The 15,370-nt window shown below is 45.1% G+C and overlaps 1 protein-coding gene across 1 annotated transcript in view; it reads left to right on the forward strand.

Moving 5' to 3' along the window:
* The window catches only part of myo3a (myosin IIIA), a 59,148-nt gene extending 43,882 nt beyond the window's left edge, over positions 1-15,266 (forward strand). The window contains exons 21-35 of the mRNA XM_076971507.1: positions 1,871-1,959; positions 2,132-2,261; positions 3,406-3,491; positions 4,913-4,984; positions 5,326-5,531; positions 5,921-6,032; positions 6,212-6,374; positions 6,599-6,685; positions 6,807-6,930; positions 7,023-7,962; positions 8,456-8,603; positions 11,650-11,741; positions 11,851-11,891; positions 13,816-14,001; positions 14,290-15,266. Of these exons, the coding sequence (XP_076827622.1) occupies positions 1,871-1,959; positions 2,132-2,261; positions 3,406-3,491; positions 4,913-4,984; positions 5,326-5,531; positions 5,921-6,032; positions 6,212-6,374; positions 6,599-6,685; positions 6,807-6,930; positions 7,023-7,962; positions 8,456-8,603; positions 11,650-11,741; positions 11,851-11,891; positions 13,816-14,001; positions 14,290-14,404 (2,591 nt within the window). The 3' untranslated portion in view covers positions 14,405-15,266. The remainder of the gene's footprint in view (positions 1-1,870; positions 1,960-2,131; positions 2,262-3,405; positions 3,492-4,912; positions 4,985-5,325; positions 5,532-5,920; positions 6,033-6,211; positions 6,375-6,598; positions 6,686-6,806; positions 6,931-7,022; positions 7,963-8,455; positions 8,604-11,649; positions 11,742-11,850; positions 11,892-13,815; positions 14,002-14,289) is intronic.
* The last annotated feature ends 104 nt before the right edge of the window (positions 15,267-15,370 follow it).

The following is a 15,370-nucleotide window of genomic DNA, read 5'->3' on the forward strand; positions in this document are numbered from 1 at the left end:
GTGTTTGACTACTCAGAGATGAGGTCAGAGTTCATCCTGTGTTTGAAGACAGCCAGTGACCCAGCTGTGCGGACCACCAGAAGTCCATAGCACCAGCTTGTTGCCAGGACAGAGTCTCGATGCATGCCTTCTTTGTGTCTTGAGGGAAGATGGTTGAGGTCCAGCTGAGCCTAGCCGCACGCAGAGGAAGTTTAGTACAGAAAGAAGAGTACCTGGGGATCCAGCATGAGTGACAACCATTGATCAGCCTGACTACCTGCATAAGACACACACACACACACACACACACGGTCCCATCACTTATCACATTGCATTGCGTTGTCAACTACGGAGCACTGTGAGGGTGTCACATGACCAAGCATCCCCATGTCTGACACATACAAGACATAAGAGGCCCGCCCATATGTACAGTAACACAGCTAGGGAAGGAAATCGTTCATCAGGCTCAGGGGTGGAAAGTAACTAATTACATTTACTCACATTACTGTAATTAAGTACTTTTATGAGTAATTTGTAATTTTCTGAGTAGTTTTTGAAATATGTAATTTTTACTTTTACTTGAGTACATTTTGACCCAAGTAGTTTTACTTTACTACTTTTGAACGCCCTCACATTACTGAGTAAAAAAAATATAGATGGCGAAAAATTAAATGCGGGCAGAAATGTTAACTTCTGAGTCCCAGAACTGAAGGCCAATTGCGTGGCCTTGCCCTGCGCGCGCCCTTTCCATTGTCTCATAATCAGGTCATAATCTGGTGCACTTACTTCCAAAAGGATGAGATTGTTCTATCTTTAAATCTTCTATCTATCAGGTTCTGTGGGATCCTGTGTACATTTTATTGTGAAAAGTGGAATCCTGTGGGCACTGTATTTTGAATAGTTGGATCCTGTGAGCATTTTAAATAGTGGAATCCTGTATTTTGTTTTATTTTGAGATGTGGGATCCTGTGGTCATTTTATATTTTATTTTGAGCTGTGGCAACCTGTGGGCATTTTATTGTGAATAGTGGGATCCGGTGGGCACTGTATTTTGAATAGTTGGATCCTGTGAGCACTTACTTTTAAATTGTGGGATCCTATGAGCATTTTTTTATTTTTGATGTGGGATCCTGTGGGCATTTTATTGTGAGTAGTGGAATCCTGTTGCATTTTAGTTTGATTTGTGGCATCTTGTGGGCACTTAATTTTGTGTGCATTTTGTTTTTTGAATAATTTGTAATTTAAATTTCTTTATTCTTATCATAGTGTTGTCCGTTGGACAATAGGACTGAAAATAGTTTGCACTTTATGGTACAGGTTGTGACTGTCCTTGTGCTGTGAGGAAGTATGTTCCTGAGCCCAGCTGATCTTTTGCAAGTGTGGATGTGCACTTAAATACGCTTTGAAGTTGATTAAAACAACTTGTGCTGAATTTGGTTCATGATTCATCCATGCATTAAATAACTGAAAGTAACTAAGTAACTTTTACTCAAATTACATTTTAAATAAAGTAATTTTGTACTTTTACTCGAGTAAATTTTGAGATGGGTAATTTTACTTTTACTCTGAGTAGATTTTAGGCAAAGTAATGATACTTTTACTCAATTACAAATTTTTAGTACTCTTTCCACCTCTGATCAGACTGTATGGCCAGGCTGTATGGGCAGTTGTTTCTCCTGAAGAGAAAGGCTCACCGTGGCAACTTGACTTGTCATGTGAATAATTAAGTGCCTTTTCTTGCTCTCCACTGTCTGGCTACACTGGATGAACTGTATGAATATTCATAGATCAGTGCAACAGAAAATGAATGTGTGGGTATTAAGGATTTAAAGATGGAAATTAAATGAAAACAAATTAAATGTGTTATTGTAGTTTTTTTTTTTTCTTCCAGAAAAATTTGAGGACAACCTGAAGTCTAAGAGCTTCTGGCGACCAAAGAGGGTTAATCTTGGATTTGGAATCAGTCATTATGCTGGAAAGGTATCCATGCTGAATTATTGCTTTAAATCAAACTAAAGAACTGTGGAATGGAGTAAAACAAAAAGGTGTTTTCTCTCTCTGTGTGTGTGTGTGTGTGTGTGTGTGTGTGTGTGTGTGTGTGTGTGTCTATAAAACATGAAACTAGCTCTTTTGCTTAAATATATTTGATCAGGTGATTTATAACGCCGCCGGCTTCCTGGCGAAGAACCGGGACAGCGTGGCTGCAGACGTGGTGTTGCTACTGAGGTCCTCGGAGAACGAGCTGGTCCGCAAACTGGTCACCCACCCACTCACCAAAACAGGTACCTGCACACTCAGCCATTTGGACTCATTCAACCCGGCACTGTTCGACTTCCTTGAATTACATGTTTGAGCAAATTTTGCTGTTCACACATAATCCATATGAATACCTGAAGTGTGATTTAGTTTCACTTAGGTAGATCCATATATTCCTCTAACTTTATTTATCCACTGTGGACATTCCTTTATTTTCATTAATGAGATCCATTACCAAGCTATACAGTGACTTCATCTGTAGAGCTACAGTAATTAGTTTCACCTTACAGTGAGTCTGTCAGTAAACACTGTTAGTTTTAATGCGCTATGCCGTGTTTGTTTGGTCGATGGTCTGCTGAATCCCACAGCGGAACCTGATCTCATGAACGGATGCTGCATGTTACCTGCGGTTACTACAACTGCTTATTCTGTTGGTCTTGATACTGAGCCAGAAACAAACAGGTCATTTCACTTCTTCCAGTGCATCAGCTGTTTGGTACTGGCCACCCTTTCATGGTGAAAAGCTGGCCCCTACCGAGTGAGTACCGCGCCCTGGCCAAGCAGGTGGCCCGGCTGATCCGGGCACACTGTAACCACTTGTGAAGTCTGGGATTAAATTATGTCTGTAATGGCTCTGCGAGCATGTTGTAGGTTATCGGTAGCTAGGGCTCTGAGGTGTGCTGGTCTCTCTCTCTCTCTCTCTCTCTCTCTCTCTCTCTCTCTCTCTCTCTCTCTCTCTCTCTCTCTCTCTCTCTCTCTATCTCTCTCTCTCTCCATCTTCATCTTTTATCTCTCTTTTTCCTTCTGGTTCTCTCTGATTCTATCCTGGTTTCTCTCTCTCCTTCCATCCTACCTCCCCTTGCTATGCCCTGCTTGGTGAGATGTGTTCTGATCCGCAGGGGCCTGTGCTGATTTCTCCGGTGATTGGAGCTGCATTGTGTCCTGCTGGCTGCCGGTGTCTGATAGTCCTATTGAAAGGCCTTTCACCTTGATGCATTTGACATGGGTGTCCTTGAAATGGGTGGTAGACCTGTCTGCATTCATTTATTCAGGAATCTTGGGAAGCAGCATATATCTTATATCGGTGGCTTTCTGTCCGTTTCAAGTCCGTTAGGCAAGTCCGTTTCAGTGGTCATTGCTCTGACTCTATTATTCACTCTTCCTGTCCAGGTCATCTGGCTCACACCAAGGGCAAGTTACCTGGGACGGGTCGCCCGGGGACACGCACGCCTCAGCACACTATGAACTTCAGCAAGGTAGTGCTCCCTGCATTCTGATTAAACCCCTCCCCTCTCTCACACCTGCAGTGCACGGTGATGTTTCTCTCATTTTGACATTCAGTTCTTCTCCTGTACCTCTCTACCCCTCTTTCCATCGACCCCTCTTTCTGTCTTTTCCTCTCTTCCTGTCTGTCTGATTTTTACACCCCCCTTGTGCTCTCCATGGTGAGTACAGATGGGAATGATGTTGTCTTCCCCCTCAGTGATGTAATAACCCACGATTCAATGTCTGTCCACTGTCCGCATGTAGATGAGTCTCCTGGTGGAAATGCAGGTGGCCTGTTCCACTTACACCATTTGTTTTGCTATGTCAGTGTGTGTGTTTGTGTGTGTGTGTGTGTGTGTGTGTGTGTGTGTGTGTGTGTGTGTGTGTGTGTGTGTGTGTGTGTGTGTGTGTGTGTGTGTCTGTGTGTTTGTACACCTCTGTGCCCACATGTCTGCACACGTGTACATGCACGTATTCATTCCAATCCCAGGCGCTTCCTGTGTTGTGAGTGCCTACAAAAAACATTGCCATTTAGGGAAAACCTGGAGTCTGCATAAAACAATTAATTAAGATTGTAAATTCCTTTTTTCACATGCAAAGTGTGCATACAGTTTATTGTGCCACTGCACACAGATAAAAACTTACAGTTACTGTACTACAAATGAATAACATTCTCTACAGTAGCCTTTGGCTACAAAGGGCCCTCCTAGGAGTCTAGGAGAAAACACTGATGTACATTTAAGTCTTTGCTGTCTTGAGTTCTTTGCATGGAACTAATTGAGACTTAATACATATTGAAATGCTCGGTCTTTGATGAGATTCTGAATGCATTTCCATGCATTTGCATAGTGAGTCATTCTCTTTAGAAATTTCACATCAAAGATTCTGCCCATTGTTTCTGTAGTGTAGATAAGGGCACCTGCGCCAGTGTTCCTAGCCTGAACATTCACTTTGTGAGTGATGTATTGTATAGAACGGCCTTGGCATAGTTAATACTTGCAGGTTAGTGTGTGCTGTGTTATATGTGGTGAGATAATTGCGCATTTACTTGTGTAGTGTACTTTTTAATGTTATACTAGAACATACTGTCAGAAAAGACATATAACAAATGAAAAGGGACAAAAGGTATTTTCAGAAGTAAGACGCAGAAGCTGTGGTGGTAATTTCAGTGAGGGTGAGGGAGTGTTTCTTTCCATCACACCCACACGTCGTGGTCTTAGTTTGCTCAGACTCGTGAGCTGGACACAGTGTTTGTGGGTCCACACTGCGTGTTCAAATGCGTCTCCTCTCCTGCACCTTAATCAGAAACTCACATTATGTTCGTTGCTGTCATTGGGATGAAGTTAGACTCTTACCTTTCCCCTCATTGCTGGTAGTTCTTCAATGAGCTGAACACTTCTTGTGTCCACAGAGAGGGGGGAGTACACGTCATCCTAGAGAGACCACTAACATGAGGACTCAGACAGTGGCCTCCTACTTCAGAGTGAGAACTATTACTCTACCCTGCATTCTCATGATGTGATTATTTATTTCTGTTACTGCAGGTTTGGGTCAGTTTCACTCTGGCTCATTCCATGTAATGATCCAGGGAGCTAAGATATAGACATGAAATTGAACTTGTTACTTTATATTTACTACATTTGTTTTATATCATCTTTTTCATATAATATGTGATACATTTTTAAAATCTAATTATGATGCATGTTTAATGTGTATATCAGATTGTTGTTTTATATGTATATCTCAGTATATTGGTATGTGTGCGTATAGAAGTATATGTGTGTATCAGTACCTTTTAAACTATGCTGTCATTGCTTGGTGCAGTATTCACTGATGGACCTGCTCTCTAAGATGGTGGCTGGACAGCCCCACTTTGTCCGCTGTATTAAGCCCAACAACGATCGCCAGGCCCATAAGTTTGACAGGGAGAAGGTTCTGATCCAGCTCCGATACACTGGTGTCCTGGAGACGGCTAAGATCCGCCGGTTGGGCTACTCTCACCGGATCCTCTTTGCAAACTTCATCAAGAGGCGAGTCACGTCGACAAAACATAGCCCACACTGACTCACACACCAACTCCATGTGCATAATTTGGAGGTTTCTGGATCAGAGACTGTTAATTAAAACTTGATTTCAACTGTGTACCCAGCTCAGTCCATTTCAGAAGGTCTTGCTGATTAGTGGAATTATATTAAGGAGAAACTACTTAACAGTGTAGAACAGGGATCACTTGGGATTGGGAAACACTGACATGGAATATCCTTTACTGACCTTTTGTGAACACACACTGCACCAGAGAAGAATATTTTGAATATTGTTCAGATTAACCATGTTTGGTCTGTCTACTCCATATTCAGAGAACAGAGAAAAACACTGTACTGTTACTATTGCTAACAACATTGCTGTTCTGTGTCTACAGGTACTCCATCCTGGCTTTTCGAGCAAATGAGGAACCAGCCGTGAGCCCCGAGGCGTGTGTGGCTGTTCTGGAGAAGGCCAAGCTGGAGAACTGGGTTCTAGGGAAATCAAAGGTTCACTGACCCCTCCAAACCCTGATGCAGACCAAAGATGTTTTTTTACAGTCTGTCTAGTTCCAAATGCAAGGTTGCTTTTATAGTTCACCTGGGGGATTTAGATTTAAGTAAGTGTAAATTGTATGGAATCGAGACACATCTATCTGAACCTGTTCTTTGTTGCTGTTGTCATTTAGGTCTTTCTGAAGTACTACCACGTGGAGCACCTGAACCTGATGATCAGACACATATTAGACCGGATTGTCCTGACGCAGGCGTGCGTGCGTGGCTGGCTGGCCTTCCGACGCTTCCAGAAGGTTCTGGAGAGGAGAGAGCAAAGTGCAGTGGTGCTGCAATCAGGTGAGGGGTCTGATGATCTGTTCATGTCTGGGTCCCAGTAAAACACTCAAAGGCACTTATAATGCTACATTATCAAGGACCCAACAGCAGCAAAATACAATAATGAATGTGATTTATCCATATCAATCAGAGTTAAAAGATTTTTTTTTTCATTTATGGTTACTTCTATTTAAGGGCAAGACAGGCATAAATAGCACTTAAAATGTTCTGTCTTCATCTTCTAGCATATAGAGGACACAAAGTGAGAAGACAAGTCACTGATGACAGAAACAAAGCCAAGACTGACACCATTTTAATCCAGTTTCAAGCTGGTAAGAGCAGTGAGAGTATTTCCAACCAAATAAAGCAGCTGGTCCCATAGTTGAGGTAACCGTGTTCTCCACTTGGCTTCTAAACTGCACTCTCACGACAGTCCCTCTCCCCTGTGGACAGTGTGCCGAGGGTTCCTGGCAAGAAAACTGCACAAGGAGTTACTGGACGAGAAGATCAAAGCAGCAGCCAAGATCCAGGCGCAGTACCGAGGACAAAGAGACAGGAAGAGTTTCAGAAAGAAAAAGTATGTGACTTCAGTTATGACAGCCCTCTCAGTGGGACACCGCTTAAACGGTTAAACTATCCTACTAATGATACCGCACTGTGTCCTTTTAGGGAAGCCATGCAAAGGGAGAAAGTGCCGGAAGAGGGAGTTGTAAAAGAGGAGATGTCACCAGCCTCTGCAGATCCAGCCAAGGAGAGTGAAGGAGCAGACCCAGACGCCGCTGATGAAAAGACCGCTGTAGTTCTCCAGAGCAACGGAACAGAACGGAACAAGAACCTGTCTGGAGACGAGCTTGCTGGTCCTTTGATGGGAACTGAAGACGATGCGGATGGGCCTGGCGTCCTGGCTGGGGGAGATGAGGAAGAAGATCCGGAACAAGAGTCTAAAGCAGCCACGGTCCTCCAGAGCAACTTCAGGGGCCACAAAGAACGCAAGAGACTACAGGAGGAAGGGAAGCTTCCAGCCAGGGAGAAGAAAGCCACAAGTTCCCCAGCTGAGGAAAAGGAATCAGTGGGCGAAGTGCCAGGGGAGACGGGGGAGGGGCCAGCAGCTGAGGGGCAGGAAGACGAGGCCAAAGCAGCCGTGGTCCTCCAAAGTAACTTCCGGGGTCACAAAGAGCGCAAGAAGCTGCAGGAGGAAGGGAAGATTCCCCAAAGGAAAACTGGAAAGAATGTTGTTGATCCACTGCCTGTAGACCAGGGGGCTCCAACTGATCCAGAAGCAAGAACGGATCAGGCTGGCAGCTACCAGGTGGGGGCAGATGAGGACCGAGCGGCCACTGCCCTGCAGAGCAACTTCCGAGGCCACCAGGAGAGGAAGCGGCTGAGAGCGCAAAAAGGAGGAGACGAGGGTGTGACTGAGGAGAAGGGGGAAGACCTGGAGGTCACAGATGTTCAGCACAAGCGTGACGAGAAGACTGAGGAGGAAGGGTACGATGAAGAGCAAGCAGCTGTGAAGATCCAAAGCAACTTCAGGGGCTACAAGGGCAGGAAGAACCTGAAGGCCACGGCACAGAGGGAAGAGGAGGAAGTAGAGAGGTTTTCACAGCAGGTGATCTGTGCTTTGTATATCACAAAGCAGTTTGCCTGTCAATTAGGGCCCCATATCCAAAACCGGATCTTCACATCTAGAGCCTGATGGCCTCCTGAGGGACTTGATACCAGCAGAGACATGTTGTGATCATGGCTCTGATTACAGCCATTTGGACCTAGTGTCAAGGCACTTAAGCCCAGAAGCTTAAAACACACACACACACGCACACATGCACGCACGAACACACACATACTGCTTAGCAACCTTACCCTTACAATATAAAGGTCAAAATAAATCACTGGTCAGTGAGTCATATTCTTATTCATGACCAAGACGATTTTTCCAGAAAGGAGGAACTGTAATTTAACGATAGTAAGAGTCTCTTCGGTACTGGCCTTCACATGCACTGCCCCTGGGGATCCAGGAAGCTAAATGGTGTCAACTGTTCTGACACATGGTACAGTTTCCTTTTGGTGCATGTGACATTTCTCTTTGTGCTCGTTGTGTTTAGATAAGCAGCCTCTCTGAGGACTACCTGGCTCTGCAGCAGAAGCTGAATGTGATCATACAGGCACGTCAGCTCGACCCCACCAGCAAAGGCCTGTTTGTGAGGGGCCAGACCCCAAGGGGCCCCGTGGACTCAGAGCCGGAGCAGTCAGGTGAAGACCACGGCTTGGGGGTTTACGTCTTTTACAGTACACTCAACACATACGCCTGAAGTTTATTTATTTGCATTATTACTATCTCTTCAATTTGAATTGTTGATAAACCCAGAAAGCTGCTGTGAAATCAGCTGAGCACTCAGACACCCTCCTTTATACCGGGCTGCCGTAACACAGGTGGCCCCACCGCGTGTAAGCCACAGTGGATTTTCACGTTGTCCTTTCGGCCCTCTCACATCTCTCTGCCCACATGTGCAGAGGCGTACCCTCCACTGAGCTGTACGTCTTACAGCCCCGCTCGCGTGCCTCTTCCTGGACCGGTACTCGTGTAATTGTTGGACATGTTGACAGGTGTGGAGGTGTCCTCACACTTGTGTAAGTGCTAAAGGCTTCGGCAGGTGCGGAGACGTCTTCATGCTCGTTTAAGTGCTGGACGCGTCAGCTTGTGCGGAGACGTCCTCGTGCTCTTATAAGTGCTGGACTCGTCGGCAGGTACAGAGACGACTTCGCGCTTGTGTAAGTGCTGGAAGTGTCAGCAGGTGCGGAGACATCTTCACGCTCGTGTAAGTGCTGGACACGTTGACAGGTGTGGAGACATCTTCACGCTCATGTAAATGCTGGACGCGTTGACAGGTGTGGAGACATCTTCGCGCTTGTGTAAGTGCTGGAAGCGTCAGCAGGTGCGGAGACATCTTCACGCTCGTGTAAGTGCTGGACACGTTGACAGGTGTGGAGACATCTTCACGCTCGTGTTAATGCTGGACGCGTTGACAGGTGTGGAGACATCTTCACGCTTGTGTAAGTGCTGGACGCATTGACGGGTGCGGAGACATTTTCATGTTCATGTAAATGCTGGATGCATTGACAGGTGCGGAGACATCTTCACGCTCGTGTAAATACTGGACGCGTCAGCACGTGTGGAGACATCTTCACGCTCACTGGACACGTCAGCACGTGTGGAGACATCTTCACACTCGTGTAAATACTGGACGCGTCAGCACGTGTGGAGACATCTTCACGCTCAGCCAGTGCTGCTCGACCCCCTGCCTGGAGGCTTTTATCAAAAGTGCTAGCGTTTTGTTTTGGGTTTTTTTCTCTCTGTTGCTGTTTCGTTCTGTACTGCTGTCTGATCGTATAAAATACAGGCATCAAGTGTCAAAAGCAGGAAACCCAGAGCCTAGACGAGTCATCAGTAAGTTTCTCCATTGTATAGGTCTGCTGTTCATTTGATTTGTTCAGATGATGGAATTATTTTGGGAAGATGAGAGATAAAAGAGAAGGAGCATCATGAGAGTAGAGACAGAAAGTGTGTGTGTGTGTGTGTGTGTGTGTGTGTGTGTGTGTGTGTGTGTGTGTGTGTGTGTGTGTGTGTGTGTGTGTGTGTGTGTGTGTGTGTGTGTGTGTGTGTGTGTGTGTATGTGTATATATGAGGAAGAAATTGATAAGTCCATATGTTTGTTGATCTCATCCACTGTGAACACATAGTGTTCTCAAACATTCTATTTGGTGCACAGGTAAAGCACTGATTTTGTCAGTGGGTGTGTATGTGTGTGTGCGCTGTCACTGTGTGTCACCGCCTGCGGTAGTGTTCTGTTTTGCTTTATTGTTCTTCTGTGAACAGCACAGTTTCGGGTCTGCAGCAAATCTCCATGTTCCTCCTTAATATCACGCCCTGGTACAGAACAAAGCATTCCACGTTGCTAGCGAGACCCACACACAGGAGGTTCTGAAGCAAGGCTGACCTTTCTGTTTTGCATTGCACTGGTTTGCAAGTTCTATAAATTGTAGTTTTTCAACTGAAATTCTTAAAAAGAAAATCGGGTGTTAATTTATCATAGTTACGGGATGTCCTGAAAAGGTCTAGTTAAATATTAATAAAAATAAACAATGATAATTAGACTTTATTACTGTTGCTTTCCCTGAGAAATGCAAAATGCCCTTTTGAATGGCAATCACATTTCTCTTTATACAAAAGGTCATAAAATGCTAATCATGTTTCATGAGAAAGTGCTTCTGCAATTACGCCAAGCGTTAATATAAGAACCTTAAATTGGCTTTATTCCTCCGAGCAGTGCAAAATTACAGATGACCTTTTGAGGAGAATGTTCAATAAACATGATAAACTTTCCCTTCCCACATCCGCTAAAGTCTGGTGGACATTGAATGTTTTACATCAGGGAAGACTGGATGCACGTCAGGACAGACAGGACGCACGTCAGGACAGACAGGACACACGTCAGGACAGACAGGATGCATGGAGGCAAACTGACAACAGATCAAAGAACACATTCATGCGTTCTCTTCATGATGTCAGTAACCTAAGGGTAGGGTTTGATCTGGAAATAATTAAAAAGACCTTCACACACACACACACACACACACAAAATTGATGACACACTCAATAAATAACAAGCACACTAAAAAACAGACACACTTACAAAGCTTTATAATGAGTTGACCAGAGCCCAGTGAATGGTGTGACCAGCTTACCTGTTCTGATAGAGCCCTGTAATGAAACTGGGAACGAATGGGTTAACTGGGGCCACTGGACTAAGCAGTATTGACAGGGGGGCTGAAAAAGGACATCAGAGTTCTGATGCTCAAGTGCAAATATGGGCCCCATTTTTCAGTTATTTTTTAGTTCGGAACAATAAATATGGCTCAGGGATGTGAAACAACAAGGTTTGCTAGTAATGGCCATGAAGCAACAGGGTTTCTCAGCAGGGGCTGTGAGGTAATAGGGATTCTCAGCAGGGGCTGTGAGGTATATAGGGTTTCTAACCAGGGGCTGAGGTAATAAGCTTTCTCAGCAGAGGCTGTGAGGTAATAGGATTCCCCAGCAGGGGCTATGAGGTAAAAGAGTGTCCTAGCAGGGGCCCCCTCACCTTCCTACTTCATTTAAGGATATTTAGGTATTGCTCTCTATCTGCCTAACAAAGGTTTAGGAAACAAGTGAGTATCTTCTACAAGGGGAAACCCCAATGAGGATGTTACCATGGTGTTTTTAGTCTGATGTGTTTGTGTTGTCCTCTGTCCTCCACAGCTGACATGAAGCTGACACGGACGCCTCGTCGAGCCCAGAAGCCCAAGACGCTGAACACACCAGAGGACTCCACCTACTACACCCTCATCCACGTGGGCCCACACTCTACACCAATAACGCTGCGGCACTGCCAGCATGAATTCTTCCACTCTGTTTGTCCTTCAGTAACTCAGTGGTCTGCCTCTGTTTATATTTTCGCAGCGGTCCGTAAAAGAGGACAAAAAGAGGCCACGGAAGCAGAGGTAATGGATTTGACATTGTGTCACTGAGGTGTTCTCACAGCTCTGAGGTGTTGTCAGCCGCATGTTGATTGGACGGCAGAGAGATGAAGTCAGGCTCAGTGGGGGAGGGACAGGAGGGTCCGTACCAATAGCCCAGCAGCTTTAAACACTTTCCTTATAACTGCTTGGAAACAAAAAATTATGACATGAAAACAAATGTCTCCACAGACATAATGTTTATCTAATGATCCAATAAACTTAACTTTTTAATTTATATTCCCAGTCTCGAACAGGGGCTGTTTTATGTGTATCTAGAATTTATTGAGTGTGTAAGTGACTATTTAGTACCAGTCAGTTATTTTTGGAGGCTTTTTATTGTGGATGTTTGTTTTGTTTTGAGTGTGGTGTTTGCTTTGTGCACCATGTGAATCCACTATGCAGTTAAACTGTGGAAGTTTAGTTAGTTTTGAGACACTGAGTTAAACAATCTTTTAAACACCTGTGGAAAAACAGCTAGACTTGTACTGCAGTAATCTCATAAATCTTATCCAATACACGTTGTGTATAAATAATATATTTCATATAATTGAAATGTCATGAAATGAGGTTTCACAAACGTTGGTTTTGTGTTGGTTTGTACTTGTTTCTGTCTCATTTGAATCCTGTGTAGTGGTCGCAGGTGAAACAGGTCTTCATGCAGAGCTGCAAAATGTGTTTGAGTGGCAGATTTGTAGTAAAAAACCAGTAGACAGGTAAAGAGTTTCATCATAGCAGTGTGAGAAAGAGGCAAGGACCACACACACACACACACACACACACATCAAAACAGGCTCTCTAGACATCCGGTGCAATAATTTTCACATGTATAAAAATGAGGATGGACAGAAGCCATTTACATGCATCATTAAAAATGAGAAGGTCAGCTAACGTTCTACCAGCTCAGCTCCTGTTAGGATTGAAGAGACAAGGTGAGAGAGAGACAGACAGGGAGAAAGAGAGGCGGGGAGAGAGAGAGACAGGGACTGAGAGACAGTAGGAGCTATTCAGTGGGGAGAGAAACAAGAGAGAGACAGAACTGGAGAGAGAGACGGATAAAGAGTTTGAGGGGGAGAGGGAGCTCTTCGTGGCAGTAGTGAGGGAGAGGGGGGATAACGAGGGTGTCCAGCCCTGTCCTGGGAGCTATGTCCATGCCTGGGTGATGTAAGGCTGATTCAGAGCCTGATAACCAAGCAGGAGCACTGGGGCTTGCCAGCCGTATATTTTACTGTTTCCCATTACATAACTCCCCTAGTAATGGGAGCCCGGTGACGGGAAACCCCTACCCGACACTGTGACTGGAAAGGAGCAGGCAGGGACTCTGCACAGTGACTGCACAGAGACTGTACAGGGACTCTGCACAAAGACTCTGCACAGGGACTGTACAGGGACTCTGCACAGGGACTCTGCACAGGGACTGTACAGAGTCTCTGCACAGGGACTGTACAGGGACTCTGCACAGGGACTGTACAGGGACTCCACACAGGGACTCTGCACAGGGACTCTGCACAGGGACTCTGCACAGGGACACTGCACAGGGACACTCCACAGGGACACTGCACAGGGACTCTGCACAGGGCCACTACACAGGGACACTGCACAGGGACTCTGCACAGGGCCACTACACAGGGCCACTACACAGGGCCACCCACTCTCGTGATCTCTGAGAACTCCGAGTGTGATCTGGGCCAGAGAGTCAAGCCTGCTCCCAACTGTGCCCCACTGTGGTCAGTTATTAGCACTTCCTGGACAGCAGTGCTATGCCAGGCAGAGACAGGCAGCAGAACAACATAGCCTGACTGCCTTTGTCTGAGCCTTGCAGGCACTCCCTACATTCTGCATCAGCACAGCTGTTCTGCAGCCGGCTAACGCCCAAACTGACCCTAGCATGTCTGACTTTACTCGCCAGTCCAAAGAAGCTGCTGGATATTGATGACCACTACTACCAGGCTCTGAGCAGCAGTAAGACCGCAATGCCCAGCGAGACATGCCCGTCTGCCGAGCTGGGAGTCTCTGGAGACAGGAGGTGGTCCACTGAGAGAACACTGTCTGATGTCCCAAAGACAGACACGCCCAAGCCCCCAAAAGAAAACAGGTGAGCTTGCTGAAATTCTGACACATATGAGACACACATACACACCTAGACTCACACAAACTGGATCTCCTGTCCATCTGACCTGCACAAACGTTTCTATATTGCGTGGAATACTCATAGACAGTGATATATGTGTTGGTGCACGTGATGGTAAAGATACAGGCATACGTAAACAAGAACAGCTCTTATGCTCCCGCGTTCTTTGTTGTCTTTCCTTTCTGTATCTGCTGGTCTCTGATCATTTCCTGTTTGCCGAGTTGAGCTTTATCTCTTCTGCCCTGTCCACAGACACTCTTTTCCCAGAATGCCCTCTACAGAGAGTCAAAGTGAGGACAACCCGTATGACTACAGGAAGCTGCTGAGAAAAACCTCCCAGAGAGGAAGGCTTATCGAGCAGCACTAGACCCCAGGGACCCCGTGCTGATGCTGGCCTGGGTTCTGGCCTCATGTACTGTGAGAATCCTGAAAGAACAGCTGGTTTGAGCACACACCAAGTGCCTTCTCTTCACACGTCTTTTTTTTATGGTTATTAAGAAATGCGGCAAATGCTACAATGTAAAAGTCTGCCCATTTCTGTTTTTTATATGATTCTCAATCTCTTTTACTGTAGGATATTTGGCTGTAGCTCTTTCTCATTTGCAGGGAAAGGGTCCCTCAGACCTTTCGTGTCTGGGCCATTCAGAGTTACCAGCTCTGGAAGAGAGGACATTGCATAGTTTAAATGGATGTTACATTGTTACATTGGGTGTTTACATTGGGAGTTATGTTGTCACAAAGGGGGTTACACTGGTAATTTGATCTACCTACAAGATTCCCGTCAAAATTGTTTCAGCAGTCTCATGAGGATATAGAGTTGTAGGTCATCAGAAGTGCCTTGAATGAGCCGAGCTGCCTGGGTCTGCTCTGTTACCCGTCAGCCATCATCGTGGTCACCAATGAGCATGTATTCTCATTTCTGTTGGTTACTGCCCTCCAACACTGTGACATTGCACTAAAGGCTCTTGGGTAATTTTCAGGCACATTATCTTAATGGGCAGTTCACACATGCTCTTATAACAATTTTTAAAATACCAAGATGTTTACATACCTGTGTAAAATAATTGATATTCGAATATAAATGTAAGTATATCATATTCAGTGCTGTAGTGGGATAAATGATGGGAAAAAATTGTCGAAGATATATATTGTTCAGATTGTATACTCACATTTTTATTTTCAAATAATGATTTTTGTAAATTTCTTCAGTTTAGTATTTGTTCATTGTTTCGTGGTGGGCATTTATTTTTCTATTATAATTTTTATTTTTTTGGAGAAGAATATAATCCCGTTGGCATTCCGACTACGTGTGACAGGCTGGGGTCTCATTCCT

This window comes from Brachyhypopomus gauderio, chromosome 13, assembly GCF_052324685.1.
Source record: "Brachyhypopomus gauderio isolate BG-103 chromosome 13, BGAUD_0.2, whole genome shotgun sequence".
NCBI classification, from domain to species: Eukaryota; Metazoa; Chordata; class Actinopteri; order Gymnotiformes; family Hypopomidae; genus Brachyhypopomus; species Brachyhypopomus gauderio.